Genomic DNA, 17918 nt, shown 5'->3' on the forward strand with positions numbered 1-17918 from the left:
GTCTATTAACACACGTTTTCTGGAACAAAATTCAAATATATATATTCTCTAAAGGTAAGCTTAAGACAGGTGTATTTCGGTAAACATAACACTGTAACAGAAGAATCCTTGGTGAAAAAATGGTACAGGATAGACAAAAAGGTCACTATGCAGTACTTCGATACGACAAACTTTTTGTTAACGACTCCATTTATAGATACGATGATCACAATGAATGTATTGTTTTTGTTGGCAACACAACATGAACAAGTAAACACCGGGAACGTAAGCCGATTGGTTACAAATCAAGCGGGAAGAAGTGAAACACAACCACGTGACGTATCAGCTGACTTGAGGCAGCCAATAACATCAACACGACAAACGTCACAGGATGAGTATCTTTCTGATTCGACAATAGAATAGCAGGGCGGCCAAGGCATACCAAATAATCACTCACCTGGAACTGTAAACATAAAAATACTATCGTGGAATATCGGCGGATTACTGTGACAATATTGATTTAAAGTGTTTTCTCAGTTCATTTGACATTTTTGCTTATGTGAAACTTGGAGTAAATTTAAGGGGGAATATGAATTTTTTTTAAGTTCACATACTCATTTTGATTATGTAAGAAGCATGTTACCAAATGCCAAGCGTAACAGTGGTGGTGCAAGTGTTTTCATAAGCAATATAATCTATAAAAAGGGCAAAGTTCATCATATCTTTTCAGAATTTGAGAATTGTGTTGTTTTGTTGATTAACTTCTCAGAACTTTATCATTGTAACGATATCATTATATATTTTACATACATATCACCTGAAAACTCAGTGTACTATGATAGAATGCTTGAGAAAAATGGCGTTTTACAAATGTATAATAATATTGAGAAAATTAAGTTTGATTTTCCAGAGGTTGACCTATTTTTTGGCGGAGATTTCAATGCTAGGACCCAAGATTTTTTAGATTTCATTCCTAACGATGATCTTCATTATGTTTTTGGTAATGTCGATTATGAAGGTAGCTATTTTGAAATTCCACGTCAAAATAAAGATATTATAAGAGGGAATAATTTTGGTAAAGATTTAGTAAATTTTTGTTGCATTATTGATGTTCACTTATTAAATGGCAGGTGTCATGGTGATATTAAAAGAGAATATACATGTTATTCTAACGACGGAGTTATTGTTGTAGATTATGTTATTGTTTCAACAAATTTTTTTCAGTATGTTAAATATTTTAAAGTCTTAGATAAAGACGATTCAGACCATTTTCCTATCTGTTGCAATTTAGAATTTAGGATAAAAATACCTGTGCAAGATACACTTTATCAAACAAACACGTGTACTAATATTAATATGATAAACTTCCGCTGGAAAAATAATTATAATGAAATTTTCGTGAATAGTTTACGAAACCTTTTGCATGAGAAAAATGATACATTAATACAAAAGCTTAACGAAAACATTGATGAGTATATAAATTTATTAACTCAGATTTATCATGAAGCTGGTGAATGTATGAGAATTAAGTTTAAATTTAGTTCTAATCAACCTGCATGGTGGGATGATGAATGTTCTAGATTAAAGAAACGAAAATATCAATTATTACGTCATTTTCGTAACACAAATACACAAAATGATTTGAGATTATATAAAACTAGTCGTAATGAATTTAAAGTATGCTGTGATAAAAAGAAATTCGAATGCCAAAGTAAAAATAGATATAACTTAGTGAACAGCACTGATTCCATTTCTTTTTGGAAACAATTGAAATCAGCCAAACCACAAAATAATATAACAAGCAATAGCATTTCTTTTAAAGAATGGTATGATTATTTCAATAAACTATTGTATGACGCAAACAATCGGTAAAAGTGCCGTCACGCGTAAATAACGAACATGTATCTTCTGATGAAAGTGCGAATTCACTAAATTTACCTTTTACATTATGTGAAATTGAATCAGTTATTTCTAAACTTGTAAATAATAAAAGTTCTGGATTCGACGGGATTCCTTCTGAATTTTTAAAATATTCACGCCAGGACATCGGGGAACATTTGTTACTACTGTTTAACACAATTTTAACAACAGGATATTTTCCAAATACTTGGGGTCAAAGCATTATATGTCCAGTTTACAAATCTGGGTCGTCTTCCTTACCGAACAATTATCGGGGCATTTCTATCACAAATACAATGTATAAAATATTTTCTGGCGTTGTTAATAAAAGGTTATATAATTGGGCTGAAGAAAATAATAAAATAGACGAATGTCAGGCAGGTTACAGGTGTAATTACTCAGCTATTGATAATATTTCTTGTTTACAAGCCATGATACAAAAATACTTGTCTAAAAAAGGTAATCGTTTTTATTGTTTATATGTCGATTTCCGAAAAGCTTTTGATAAAATTGACCATTAAAAATTATTTGATTCACTACAGAAAATAGGCATTCATGGCATTTTTTTACGGGTTTTAAAATGTATGTATTCCGATTTAAAGTCTTGTGTGAAAACACAAAACGGTTTTCCGTAATGGTGGTCCTTTACGTCATTATGAGAAATGGTATTTCCGAGGTAAAAGCTTAAATATAACATCTATGTATAAGTATATGGGACTCATTTTCACTCCTCAATCATCATGGACTCATGCTAAGGAAAAAATGGCATCTCAAGCCCAAAAGGCAATATTATCGTTAAAATATTATCAGAAACCTTTCGGTCATTTTCCAAGTAATGAATTGTTTAAAATTTTTGACCATATGATTAAACCAATTTTATGCTATGGATCACAAATATGGGGTTTTGAATATAGCCAAACTATTGAATATGTGCATAACGATTTTTGTCGAAAACATTTATCTGTTAAAAAACTACAAATACAGCTATGGTTTTAGGGGAATGTGGTAGATTGCCCTTAAGTATTTCGTACATGACAAACTGCATAAGATATTTTTGTAAACTTCTGATCATGCCTTCATCTAGATATCCTTAACAGTGTTATTTAATGTTGAAGTCACTAGACGATGTATGTCGAATTGGTTGGGTTACCAAAGTTAAACATGTACTGTTTAGATATGGTTTTGGTTTTGTCTGGATATCTCAAGAAATTGGTGACACGAATATGTTCCTTAAACTTTTCAAACAAAGACTTATTGATTGTTGTACTCAACAATGGTATGAAAATATAACGCATTCTAGTAGATGTTTTCACTATAATAAATTTAAATCACTTTAAATGTTGAACGATACTTATTAATAGAAATACCATTTAAACATAAAAAGGCGTTTTGTAATTTTCGTTGCTCCAACCATAAATTAGGTATAGAAATAGGCAGACATAATAATATCCAAAGGGAAGAACGTCTGTGTACAACTTGTAATGATAATATAGATTGTGAATTCCATTCTTTCTTTATATGTAAAAAATATAAACAAATCCTTGATAAGTATTTATTCAATTGGTATTTTGGCGGAAAAGAACTACATGATTTTTATGTATTAATAGGTACACGTGATATAATCACTTTAAGGAAGCTTATGTTTTATGTATATGTTTTAATGGATAACATAAACAACTAGTCTTTTTTCGCATAAATAAACATTGTTAAGGTGTCGCAACCATATTACTATATTGTTGTATGTATGCTATGTATTTTGGGCCTGAGGCCTTTGAACACAAATAAAGTTATTTGAATCTTTGTAAATAATTAATATTTAAAATGAAATATAGCAAAAAAATATACCCACTTTTGAAAAATTTATGCCATTTCTCTCTTTTAGGATTAGAATTGGAAAAGAAATATCGTAAATACAAGACAATTTACAAATTTTTTAAGAAAAATGGTCAAATTTCAGTGAAACTTAATTTTACAGACCTTAAACCACACAATTTATTTAGACATGTATACACATAGAAAAGGAAAAGATCCTTAATTCTTTTCCGCATTAAGTCCATTTTTTTATTTTTTTTTTCATAATATAGTTTTTGTTTTTTTAACTACAGCTTTGTTAAATATCATTATAAATGCATTTTTATCAGCTACCTGTTAAAGGGACATAACTGACCTTTATCCTTTCTCTCCTTTTTTTCTTTTCTTTTTTTATTCCTCATTTATCTTTCCTTTTCTCATACACTTTCTATTTATTTTTGTATGTCTCTATCATACTTATTATGCATTTTATAGTACTATAAGCTTTTCTTAGCAGTCGTCGTAAGATCTTAAGATACAAATATACTTGTCACAATTTGATTGCATTGATTTGAAATTGCACTTTATCTATTTAATAATTTTGATTTGATTGTGTGTATATTATGATTGAAAAATAAAAAAAATAAAACAAGGCGGAACTCACTTGTTTGACAAAAAGTGTCGGTATATCCGGCAACACACGTACATGTGTATTTATTGACACGGTCTACACACGTGGCGCCATTCAAACAAGCATGGTCATCACATTCGTCAATATCTGCAAACAGATTTTTAAAACATTATATCACAGTACATTGTAATACATTATATCATGTTTCATAACTGTTCAGTAGACGATATTACAGACATTTTATTATTGTTCATTTGTATATAATGTTAATGATATCAATGTTGATAATCAATCAAATAAATAAGAAAAAAATAACATTTAAATCCACATTTTCGTGGATTAAAGATATACTATGCTCAAATTTGAATTTTAGAAATATTAATAATTTCTACATGGTGTCTTTGTATGTATGAAATAAACATGTTTTGACTTCATTTAAAGTAGATATGTTATGTTTTGAACTATACACGCTACAAGTGGTCACAATATAAATATATAGTGTCATTTAAAAAACTGGCATTTTTTTTAAAGAAAAGACCAACTTTACTTAACCTGCAATAGGGAATGCAGCTCTCTATATACATAATTTATTCATTATTTTATTCAAATTAAACATATTCAGTAAGAATTTCATGAATTTCAATACATTTCTAAGATAAAAATATGTTACTCAAAAATGAGCATAGTATATCTTTAAAGTCAAAATAATAAAAATTACGAAATGATAAAAATGTTTTTATAAAGTATTTTAACATGTGAGATACATACTGTCTCAAAAAAGTAGCTTTAAAGATAAATAAATGTAAGAAATGCAGCAAATAATACTGAACAAAAACTTATAAAATCCAATCGCTTCAATTTATGAATGAATAACATCGTTCAGCAAATAGTTACATGGGAGGTTAATACAGTTTACTCAAAATACCATTTTAATTTTGCATTAACTTCCAAAAAGATTTAACCTGATTACACATGGGTTTAAAATTAATATAAACGAAACATGTATTATATCACATACATATATCACGTGTATTTTCCTCTTTACTTTGTTAATAGTCACTTGAACTTTTAATGTTACGTATACTAACTTGTTGCACAGAATTCCCCCGTATACCCGGCAACACACGTGCATGTATATTGATTGATCCCGTCAACACATGTAGCGCCATTATCACACGCATGATCAACACATTCATTTATGTCTATATATAGAATAAAAATAATAACACAGTAGATGTATTTAATAACTCATCGTTTGCCAAGTAGAATGTCAGTTCCTTCACTATGATCTTTCATCTGGGCACCAGTAAATAAATGAATATATCGTAACCAGTGTTTCATTAAGAAAAGATATAATATATGTGGCCAGTGTTTAACTAAGTAAATATAAAATATAGGTAACCAGTGTGTCATTCAGAAAACGTATTAATGAAATAGGTAACCAGTGTTTCGCTAAGAAAACGTTTAAATAATATAGGTAACAAGTGTTTCACTAAGAAAACGTTTAAATAATATAGGTAACAAGTGTTTCACTAAGAAAACGTATTAATGATATAGGTAACCAGTGTTTCGCTAAGAAAACGTTTAAATAATATAGGTAACACGTGTTTCGCTAAGAAAACGTTTAAATAATATAGGTAACAAGTGTTTCACTAAGAAAACGTTTAAATAATATAGGTAACAAGTGTTTCACTAAGAAAACGTTTAAATAATATAGGTAACAAGTGTTTCACTAAGAAAACGTATTAATGATATAGGTAACCAGTGTTTCGCTAAGAAAACGTTTAAATAATATAGGTAACACGTGTTTCGCTAAGAAAACGTTTAAATAATATAGGTAACAAGTGTTTCACTAAGAAAACGTTTAAATAATATAGGTAACAAGTGTTTCACTAAGAAAACGTTTAAATAATATAGGTAACAAGTGTTTCACTAAGAAAACGTATTAATGATATAGGTAATCAATTTTTCCCTAAGAAACGTATTACTTATTTACATTGTAGATAACCAGTTTTGCACTAAGGATACGTATTAATCATATAGGTAGCCAGTGTTTTACTAAAGAAACGTATTGATAATATAGGTAACCAGTGTTTCAGTAAGAAAACGTATAAATAAAATATGTCACTAGTGTTTCACTCAGAAAGCGTATTAATAATATAAGTAATCTGTGTTTTACTGAGGAAACATATTAATAATATAGGTAATCTGTGTTTCATTAAGGAAACAAACATATTAATAATATAAGTAATCTGTGTTTCATAAAGGAAACGTATTAATAATATAGTTTAAACAGTGTTTTACTTAGGTAACGTATTAAAAATATAATTATCTGTGTTTCACTTAGGAAACGTATTAATAATATAAGTAATCTGTATTTCACTAAGGAAAGGTATTGATAACATAGGTAATCTGTGATTCACTAAGAAAAAATATTAATAATATAGGTAATCTGTGTTTCACTAAGGAAACATATTAATGATATAGGTAATCTGTGATTCACTAAGAAAACGTATTAATAATATAGGTAACCAGTGTTTTATTTAGGAAACGTGTTTTTAAAATAAGTAATCTGTGTTTCACTAAGAAAACGTATTAATACAATAGGAAATCTGTGTTTCATTAAGGAAACGTATTAATATTATAAGTAATATGTGTTTTAGTAAGGAAACGTATGAATAAAATAGGAAACCAGTGTTTTTCTGAGGAACGTATTAATAAATAGGTAATCTTTGTCTCATTAAGGAAACGTATTAATAATATAAGTAATCTGTGTTTCACTAAGGAAAAGTATTAATAAAATAGGAAAATAGTGTTTTTCGAAGGGAACGTATTAATAATATAGGTAATCTGTGTTTCATAAAGGAAACGTATTAATAATATAAGTTATCTGTGTTTTATTAAGGAAACGTATTGATGATATAGGTAATCAGTGTTTCACTAAGGAAACGTATTAATAATATTGGTAACCAGTGTTTCACTAAGAAAACGTAATAATAATATAGGTAACCAGTGTAACACATAGGAAACGTATTAATAATATAGGTAATCTGTGTTTCATTAAATAAACGAATTAATAATATAGGTAACTAGTGTTTCATTAAAAAATGAATTAATAATATATGTAACCAGTGTTTTACTAAGGAAACGTATTAATAATATAGGAAACCAGTGTTTCACTAAGAAAACGTATTAATAACATATGAAACTAGTGTTTCACTAAGAAAACGTATTAATAATATATGCAATAATTTATGTCTTTCACTAAGAAAACGTATTAATAATATAGGTAACAAATGTTTCTGTAAGAAAACGTATTAATAATATAGGTCACTAGTGTTTCACTAAGAAAACGTATTAATAATATAAGTATTCTGTGTTTCACTAAGGAAACGTATTAATGATATAAGTTATCTGTGTTTCATTAAGGAAACATATTAATAATATAAGTAATCTGTGTTTCACTAAAGGAAACGTATAAATAAAATAGGTAAAGCCATGTATTAATTATATATGTAACCAGTGTTTTACTAAGTAAAGTATTAATAATTATATAGGAAACCAGTGTTTTACTAAGAAAACGTATTAATAACATAGGTTACTAGTGTTTCATTAAGAAAATGTATTAAATAATATATGTAACCAGTGTTTCACTAAGGAAACGTATTAATAATATATGTTACCTGTGTTTAACTAAGGAAACATATTGACAAAATAAGTAATCTGTGTTTCACTAAGAAAACGTATTAATAATATAGGTAATCTGTATTTCACTTTGAAAACATATTAATAATATAGGTAACAAGTGTTTCACTAAGGAAAAGTATTAATTATATACATTGTATGTAACAAGTGTTGCACTAAGGAAACGTATTATTAATATAGGTAACCAGTGTTTCACTAAGGAAAAGTATTAAATATAGGTAATCTGTGTTTCACTAGGGAAACGTATTATTAATATAGGTAATCTGTGTTTCATTCAGGAAACGTATTAATAATACTGGTAATCTATATTTCACTATGAAAACGTATTGATAAGACAGGTACCCAATGTATCAATAAAAAAGTATTGATATAGGTAAACAGTGTCACCAAGAGATGTATAAACATAGGGTACCAGTGTTTCCCTTACGATACGTATTAACAATATAGGTAACCAGTGTTTCACACACGAAAAAAGCCAGAAATTTAAGAAAAAAATTAATTTAAGGATATCGGAATTTTCACTTGAAGAATATAAATATACCAGTAAGATGATTATTTTCCGTACGACTTGTATCAGAGACTTATCATTATCACTGCAAGCACTTTTAAATGTTATACAATCCAAATATACATGTACTTACTGTTCTGACAAAATATTCCATTATAACCTTCGACACAGTCGCATGTATAGCTGTCTAGACCATCAACACAAATAGCTCCATTTTGACACTGGTTAGTTTCACATTCGTCTATATCTGTTTGTAATGACATGCTACATTGTTATTGTTGTGTTTATTTATTTACAATCTACACAGTCTGGAAAAGGGAGATTCTTAAAAGCAAATAAGCTTTAAAATGCAAAATAAAAGAAAAAAAAAGATTCCAGGTGAGATCCTGCAATAAAAACTCTCAAAATTGAAAATAAAACAAAATCAACGCTATGTTCCGCGAGACTGTACACCAAAAACACATTGATTCGCCTTGAAATATAGTATGCAGTATCCCCCTGTCATTAACCATAACTTTAATAAAAGCAAAAAATATGGGCAATTAACGTGTTTTTTTCCTCAGATTTCTAAAGGTATATCTTATATTATTATCTTACATATTCCTAAGAATGAAATGGCAAATCAATTAAGGTGCGTCCAAGACGTGTTCTGGTTCGAACTCAGAACTGACAAAATATTAGATTCGAACATTTAATATAATAGAGCCTAAACCGATCACAAAGCCGTGCAACGTGATCACACTCCTGTTCAGGTGGAAAATGTATTAATATTAGCACTTAGAAGATTATACATGCTATAACTTCTTTTTATTTGTTACTTACTTGAAGTACAGAAGGTGCCTTCCCAGCCTGCGGTACATACACATTCATAAGCATTAACTCGGTCAACACATGTAGCTCCATTGTTACATGCATGTGTTTCACACTCGTTGATATCTGAAACAGTTGAATTATGCATTTTACTAATTTTCATTCAGCATTCGCGTAAATAAGTCTTCAAAGGCAACAAATATGTACGAACATTTTGAGAATGTAATATGCTTTAATATAGAATATGCTGATTTACAAACATTTTAATCATGTAGACTGGTATATAAGCTTACAAAGGTTTGCTATTTAGCTTTCATTTAGAATGACAATCGGAAAACATGGCATTGAAGATAATTCAGCACAGGTGATTCAGTCGTATTATAATCGTTCTTATGGTTAAATTTTTATACCATTAATGATAATTGCCAATTGGCAAGTGTGATATTAACTTGATTTCACTAATTCACATATCAATTGTAATGTTCTATTTAGGTGTTTCACAAAAAAAATCAAAATCGGTTTGGAATAGAAGATTCTCATATTTAAATTTCATATCATTGACAAAAATTGACGATGTATCAGTATGATATTTAAATTGTCTTAACTTATTCACAAATTGGTTTTAAATTGGTTACTCACTGGTTTGGCAGTTTTTGTCAGTATAACCTGCCGCACAAACACAGGTATAGTCATTGACAGCATCTTGGCATGTACCAACATTCTGACAAGGTGATGTAGCACAATCATCAATATCTAAAATGTTACAAATGACATGCTGTTACTTTTCACAAAACAAAATGCAAGCGTCGCACAGCCGAAGCACATACACAAAAACACCACATAATTTATACTTTATCCAAAAATTTAAAATCTACAATAGAAATTATATGAATGTGCACATAGCAGAATAAAGTTCACATTGGCGTCAGAGAATGCAATGTTCTAGCTACATAATTAGTATGTTGACGTATTTCTTTTTCTGATTTATTAAATGTCTGAAAATATTCAAGATTGGTTCGCATGATATTATTATAAATCTATTCTATAAGATGATGAAAAATTTACAAACAATTATACAAATTTGGAATAAATTTTAACTAAATGTCTTGCATACATCTTGTGTAATATTTCTTCATTTTTAAACACCAAGCATACTTACTGGTAGCACATGTTTTGTCTGTGTAACCTGCGACACAATTACACGTGTAATCATTTATCTTGTCCACACATGTTCCTCCATTTGTACACGGATCAGCAGCACATTCGTCTATATCTGAAATCATATTTCTATATTGAAGTTTTCATTGTCATCATAATGACCATCATGTAACCAAAAAAAAACACGCTCAGTACGTAAATCATATTTTTTAATGTTCTATCATTAAAATAATTACCGACAACAATTGCTCAATGCATAAAAATATACAACTGATCTTCTTGCAAGTAGACGATACTGTATAATATTTCAATGCATTTTTAAAAGAAATGCCCTATAATCATTTACTAACCATAACATTTTACTTGTCGATTCACCTTAAGCATGGTTTGTAATATATGACAAAAAGGCAACACATATGATGAAAGTAAAAGAAATTACAATACTAGTACTAAGTCTCGGAAAAAATGACACAGTGACGAAAACAACAAAATGAACATGCGACATAAATTGAAATATTTTGTTCCAAAACATTTTAAACACACAATATATATGCATTCTTATGAATGATAGATATGACTTTGATATTATTACATAATTGATAATATTCATTTAGTTGAAACTATATTCCATTTGAAAATATGTCATGTACATGATCATTATTGATTGTATCGGTTAGTAAATGGGTTTTATCGCTTAACAAAAACACATTACACGGAAGGTTGAAGTTATAATATATAACAATTAACAAATAAACGATATTTGAAACTAGACTATATCATAAACTTTATTAAAATTATGTTAACAATCAATCATCAAATACAGTATTCATTCTATCTTTTATATATAAATTTTACTAAAGTGTTGATACATAAAGCTTTATGATGCTCAAATTTGATATTTGAAAACATCAACAAATTTCGACTTCGTACAAATGTTAAGTTTAAAATTTTACACAAGGAGACCATACACAGTATCATTAAAATCTAGCAGTTTTTTTTTTCTAACAAAGGACTAACTTTACCTGTAATAGGGAATGCAGTTTCCTGTACATAATGTTTACATTATTTTATTCATATTCAGTAAGAGTTTCATAGATTAAAATAAATTCTTGCGATATTTTTTACTCAAAGATGAGGACAGAAACATACACTACAGGACAACAGTTTAATTTTAGCGGCTCTTGAGAACATATGCACGAGAAATCACGAATTCGCGAGAGTCGTTAAATGTCTTATAACTTTTATGTTGTTACGAAAATTGTGTTTCTTTTATAATTATAATATGTTTAAATACAAATAAGGTCATTTATTGACAATTTAACCACAACTTTTATTTGTCGTAAAAATCTTATCTATTAGTATATCAATACACGAGTTGAAGTTACAAACCAACATAATAAATGTAAAACATAAATAATAAATATCAATTGACATTAAATTTTACAATGACATTACTTATTATTACCCTTCACTTTTTTCGTAATGCTAATTTCCCATAGGCCTCTGGAAGTTATTTTTACTGTTAATGCAAGTGTACCACGTGACTAAGAATTTTGTACTGTTACATAGGTAACAGTATTTTTTAAGAGGTCACGTGGTCTATTTCCTAAATAAAGTGAAATAAAATGGCCGCCATTTTTTCTTCGATTCATTCTTATTTTCAACGTTAAACCCTGATAGGACAGACACCTGCTGTTGTGAAGAATAATAATTTGGAAACAAAGTGAAACTCGAAAACATTTATCATAACAAAATTACAAGAGAATTACAGTCGGTTTGTATGAGTCTGTACAAGTCAACTTACTGTTTTGACAGAAATTTGCGTCATACCCCGCCACACATGTACATGTGTACTGATTAATACCGTCGACACAAGTGGCTCCATTTTGACAGACATTTCCAATACACTCATTGATATCTGAAAAGCAAATAGAAAATCAAAATTTTCTTTGAATAATAGATATTGAAATAAAATGGCAACGTAAACTAGTAATATTCCTACAAGAGGCTCAATTAACTTTCCGTATAATTCCTTATAAGCTATCATTACTGTATTCAGTGTTCTGAAATCTGCATTACTTTGTTACTATTTTTCCAAGATATAAGATAGATATGCTTATTCTTCTCATTTTTTATTTTAATGGCCACATGTTACTTATGGCTAAGGGTATCACACTATTTGCATTCAAATGTAAAGAAAAGCGAAGTATTATAATTATTATATCTTTTATTATTCAAGACCTTCATGTGGATACTGTGTAAAGATTTTATATTTTCATTTACATTGTACTATAATTTTAAGTTTAATTATAAATACTTCTTCACTAAGTTAAAAAGTTTCTGAATTTTAAGACAGGCACTACTGATAACTATCTTTTGAATGGTTTACTCTTTGTACTAATTTATCCAAAGCTGGGCTTTGACAATCACCAGTAAACTGCACATGTCTTTCATGATTATATAGCGAACTCTTTTGGACGAAAAGACTGTAAGTAAAATAATGACAAAGTACAGCAAGTGAATGATTACAAAAGGATACTTTAGTCTGATTAGGTTATAATTCACTCACTGGTTTGACAGTTGTTCCCTTCATATCCGGCAACACAAGTACATGTGTATGCATTAATACCGTCAACACATGTAGCGCCATTTTGACATTGATCCGGTGTGCACTCGTCAATATCTGTAAATCAATAAGCAACAAAAATGTCATACAAATGATGGGAAAAATCATTCTAAGTTGGAGTGAACACTTTTCCAAATTTATCTGGAATGGGGCATTTCTTCGTAGATACACATACATAATGTGCACTATCATTACAAGCTTAGAGCGTAAATGTAAAATAAAACACATTTCGAAATGTAATATAGCAGTTCCACAAAGATCTACATAAAATAATATAAAACCACCTTCTTAGATAAAAGTGCAGCATTTGTTTGATACTCTCTGAAAATACTTTTACAAATCAAACTGCAGTCAAAATTTTCAATGTCAGAAGCACCTGAAAGCAATTATCCGTCGGTGACAAAACATCTTAGTAAACTTCAAATTGCAATTTTGGCTGATAGAGCTAAAACCAATTCTTTGCATTAGTTCAACACTAAGGTTATGAACATTACCAAAACCAATTTATCTTACTATTTTCACAATTGTCTCCGTTATACCCGGGAAGACAAGTACAGGTGTAATCATTGATGCCATCTACACAAGTTCCACTGTTTTGGCATTGATTTGGTGTACACTTGTCAATTTCTGAAATTAAAACAAGGCGTTGAAATAATTAACGAGTTGAGAAGCGATTACATTGTTGGGGAAAAGTTTGCATTGTTGGGGAAACATTTACATTGTGAAACAATGCGCACAGTGTCCGACTTTAATATCACCTAGCGAATACATTAGGTATTCCAATCTGAATACTACAATATCTCTCAAGGAAAAAGGTTCTATGTTACCACCCAACCTTCATACTCATTGTCAAATTAAATATTACTGACACTATTATATTAGTAGCCGTTTATTTTGTAATGTACATTATGCACTTACATTTCGTCTTTACGGCACAAAGATTTAGCCCTACGCAATACAAGACACCATCTTAATCATGTTAATTTACAAGAGCGGACGCACCTATTGCATTATTAAATGCTAATCATGAATAAATACATATAGATATAAATGTACAAGTAATATACTTACTATTTTGATGGTCATCTATTTTGATGGATTTAAATATACTAGTAATATACTTACTATTTTGACAGTCACCACCATCATAACCAGGTACACATGCGCACGTGTACTGGTTAATTCCATCTGTGCATACACCGCCATTTTGACATGGGCTTCCAGCACATTCATTGATATCTATAATACATTATTTCGTTGTATACATATTTCTATTTTTAAATTCTATTTCAAGCTTTAAATGAAAAATGAGGTTTACATATAAAATTGTAGAGAACTAATAAAATATGTTTGTTAAAGGGAATTGGATATACCTATCATATGCCATTCATGTCATGAAGCATTAAAAAGTTAAAAACTTTGTTATAGTTTTGATAACCGTAAGAACAGAAAATGAAAATCAAGATGAAAAGTAAGGGAGAGGCTTGAAATTAAATTGAATGTCATAATCAGCGGACTATTTGTTAATGTAGAACTCGAGCCAGTAGGATCAAAACACAATCACGTGAAGATCTAAACTATGTGGTACTATTATTCTTATTTGCAACAGCTCTTATTAACGAAAGAAACAAGAAACATCTTTTTATATAATCCTATGAAAATAACACTCACTGTTTTCGCAATAAATGCCGTCATACCCGGCAACACAGTTGCAAGTATAGGATGCTATTTGATCGACACAGGTAGCCCCATTTTGGCACGGGTCGGTAGCACACCCGTTTATCTCTGAAAACCAAGTCATTGTTATACTTAACATCACAATATTCTTCACAACTACCATTTGACAATACAACATTTGACCATACAACGTTAAAAGATTAATTTGCATACTAATTTCTCAATATTTTTTTCATAGTAATAGTTATGTAATTTATTAACTACATTTACTAGATTTAGATGTATCTGGTGTTTTATAAATTCGTACAAGTAATGTGTTTCATGAATTGTTTACCAGAACATGCTAATCCCGTTCCGTCATCTTCATACCCGGCATTACATTGGCAAGATGTAAACGCCTCACATCTTCCATTTGCTATGTTATTGCATTGGAATATGTTTGTTGAGCAGGCAAATTTTAAAAATAAAAATTATTAAAGGGCCGTAACTCTGACAAAAATCATTGAACCGGAAATACTGACAAAATGCACAACTAGACTTAGCACTGATCGTTCCTGTAAAGTTTGAATAAAATTGCACCAGTAGTTTATGAGGAGTAGTCCGGCCAAGTTTGGTGACGGACGGACAAACGGACAGATGAGCCATTTATGTAATTACAGTTGTGTATGAAACATCGCAGGCAAATTTACGTGATAATTATCCTTACAAAAACGAGCCTCAAGTCATTTTGAATAATCCTGATTAGGCTCGCAAACATCAAAAGTATTGTAAGAATACCGTTTGTTTAAAGATAAAGTGTTAAATAAGTAGCTTTTAAAAGCAGTGAAATGAAATAATGAAGATTCATTTTAAAAGACAATCACCCACCTGGTTCACATGTTGGTTCAGCACCATCCCAACCAGTATCTTGCTGACAAGTTCTCGTTGCCGTGCCAACAACCTTGAATGTGTTAACACACGTGTATTGTGCAGCATCACCAGTATGTGTACCGGCTGGTGTGCTAACTGCGCTATTGTCTGGGTCAGTCAGATCTCCACAATCTACACATTTAATATATAAGTCCTTAACTAAACTTGATATACCACGATACTAGTATAAAATATTTTTCAAATCCCGAGTAACTGAAAAACCTGAGTTACATACTAAAATTTGACTGACCAAAAAATTGCAAAACTGACTTTTTCCACGTAATCCTGTTAATATTTTACTGACAATTTTCATCACTATAATCACATTAAGATGAAAAAAGACAAAGTAGGTCTTAAATTCATTATTAATATTGTAAATTTTTGTCTCTACATAAATGAATTTAGCACTACGATCTATGTTGTACACATATCTTTAATGAAAACTTCTTAAACGTAGTATTCATTCATTAAGGAATAAAACAAACTTACTGTATTCGCATTCAAGGGTATTTGCTGCTGTTGTATACCCAGCAAGGCATTCACACAGCAGGGATCCTAAATTACAGTACGAGTTTGGAAGGAAATTCGGACAATTCGCTTGTGTTGCGGTATTACATCCTGAAATGATTTAAACATAATTCTTTCATCAATGATTAAAACACTTAATACCGAAATATTGCAAATATCCAAAAACACTCACTTGTACTCATTAAATGTAAATACAACATGGAAAGCTACATATATGATTTGATTTCTTCTATATAATACTAGACAAATGATGCAGAAGAACTGTGATATATATTCAGTTAAAAGAATATCATTTATCGTACGGTCATCACTCGCAATTTTGAATACATTTTCTAATGTTATTAAAGAGATCCCTAATCAAGGTGAGAAGAACCTATAAATAATAACCAGAGTAGTGGTACATATACTTCTTAAATATTTTCCAAAGAAAATAAATAAATAATTAAAAATTCAATTCCATGAAACTTCAAGTAACACTTCCGCTATTAAGATAATTATATAAATTGCTCTCCTCAATATGATAATATAACATAGCTGGAACAGAATATCAGAACACAGTCACATTCAAAACTGAGATTGTTCTACGTATTCAAGAAGCATAAAGTGTTTAACTTTACAAGTACCTCTTTTATATGTTTGTATGACAAAACATTGTTGGACCCGGTACTTACGGTCTTTTAAGTCTCAAGTTGAATGTGGACTATTCTATTATTATGCACGCAAAAGGAACTTTCAATTGTCGAGTGAAAATGGAAGCGGAACTCGGACATCTATTATATTGTTTTCAACACCAAATAAATACGTTTCTCTGATTTCAAAATTAGAAATTGGTTTAACTCAATTTAAAATTGCGTAGCAATCGAATCAACCGCCGTCTGCATCGAAACATTTTGTTTTCATTTATTCAATAAACAGATTACAATTTCAAGAAAATCCAAAATATGGTTGGTTTATGTAATTATAATTCATACGATGCAATGTCGGTGTATTAAGGGGTCGTTTCGCACACATTTGTATGTGTTTTACACAAAGTTAGGCAAAAGTGGCGTCCCCTCGTCAAACTGTACAGAAATGATTGCATAAATGGCAAAGAATTATATCGTGTGCGTGTAAGTTGGAAGAGAACATATTTGGTTCCTGTCTCACTGGGTGTTTCCTGTAAAACATAAAAAATAAAACAAAGTTCAGTCAAAAAACCAACTGAACACAGCAAACGGCCATATTTTATCCACCGCTTCTTTGACGAATACTGCACCGCCGCTGCGATGGATCAACCGCTTCTGTGAAAGCCCTAGCGAGTGTGATTTATTTACCAGTTATACAAAATATCTTTGCAGGTATGAGCATTTTATACCAAACAATACTTGGTCCAAGCTTTAAACAACTTATGATCAAACAAAACAATAAAATCGGCACAAAATGAAGAACACAAAATTGAATTATTAACTCTCAGATACAGTGTAAAACACATTCAACCAAAAACATTAAATAATCATCACAAATCACAAAACAGGTTAAACCAAAACAACCAAATTTGAATATTTACAGATATTTTCAAAATCAAAGCATCAACTATGATAATCATGACCAGCACAACTCAACCAATATCAACCAAATATATCTAACCAAACAAATAAAACTCAACAACTTAATACAATACAGCTAACAACAACAAAATACATACAACCAATTAACTT

General features: G+C 29.8%; 1 protein-coding gene across 1 annotated transcript in view; it reads right to left on the reverse strand.

Annotated features, from left to right (window-relative positions):
* Positions 1–13732, reverse strand: part of LOC132755406 (neurogenic locus notch homolog protein 1-like) — a gene marked incomplete at its 3' end in the record, with an annotated part of 37011 nt that extends 23279 nt beyond the window's left edge. The window contains 10 exon segments of the mRNA XM_060746277.1: positions 4334–4447; positions 5389–5502; positions 8647–8760; positions 9336–9449; positions 9963–10076; positions 10483–10596; positions 11504–11525; positions 12286–12399; positions 13051–13164; positions 13621–13732. Of these exon segments, the coding sequence (XP_060602260.1) occupies positions 4334–4447; positions 5389–5502; positions 8647–8760; positions 9336–9449; positions 9963–10076; positions 10483–10596; positions 11504–11525; positions 12286–12399; positions 13051–13164; positions 13621–13683 (997 nt within the window).
* Between the last annotated feature and the right edge of the window lie 4186 nt (positions 13733–17918).

Source organism: Ruditapes philippinarum, unplaced genomic scaffold (assembly GCF_026571515.1).
Source record: "Ruditapes philippinarum isolate M1 unplaced genomic scaffold, ASM2657151v2 ctg5527_1_1_1_1, whole genome shotgun sequence".
In the NCBI taxonomy this organism is placed as follows: Eukaryota; Metazoa; Mollusca; class Bivalvia; order Venerida; family Veneridae; genus Ruditapes; species Ruditapes philippinarum.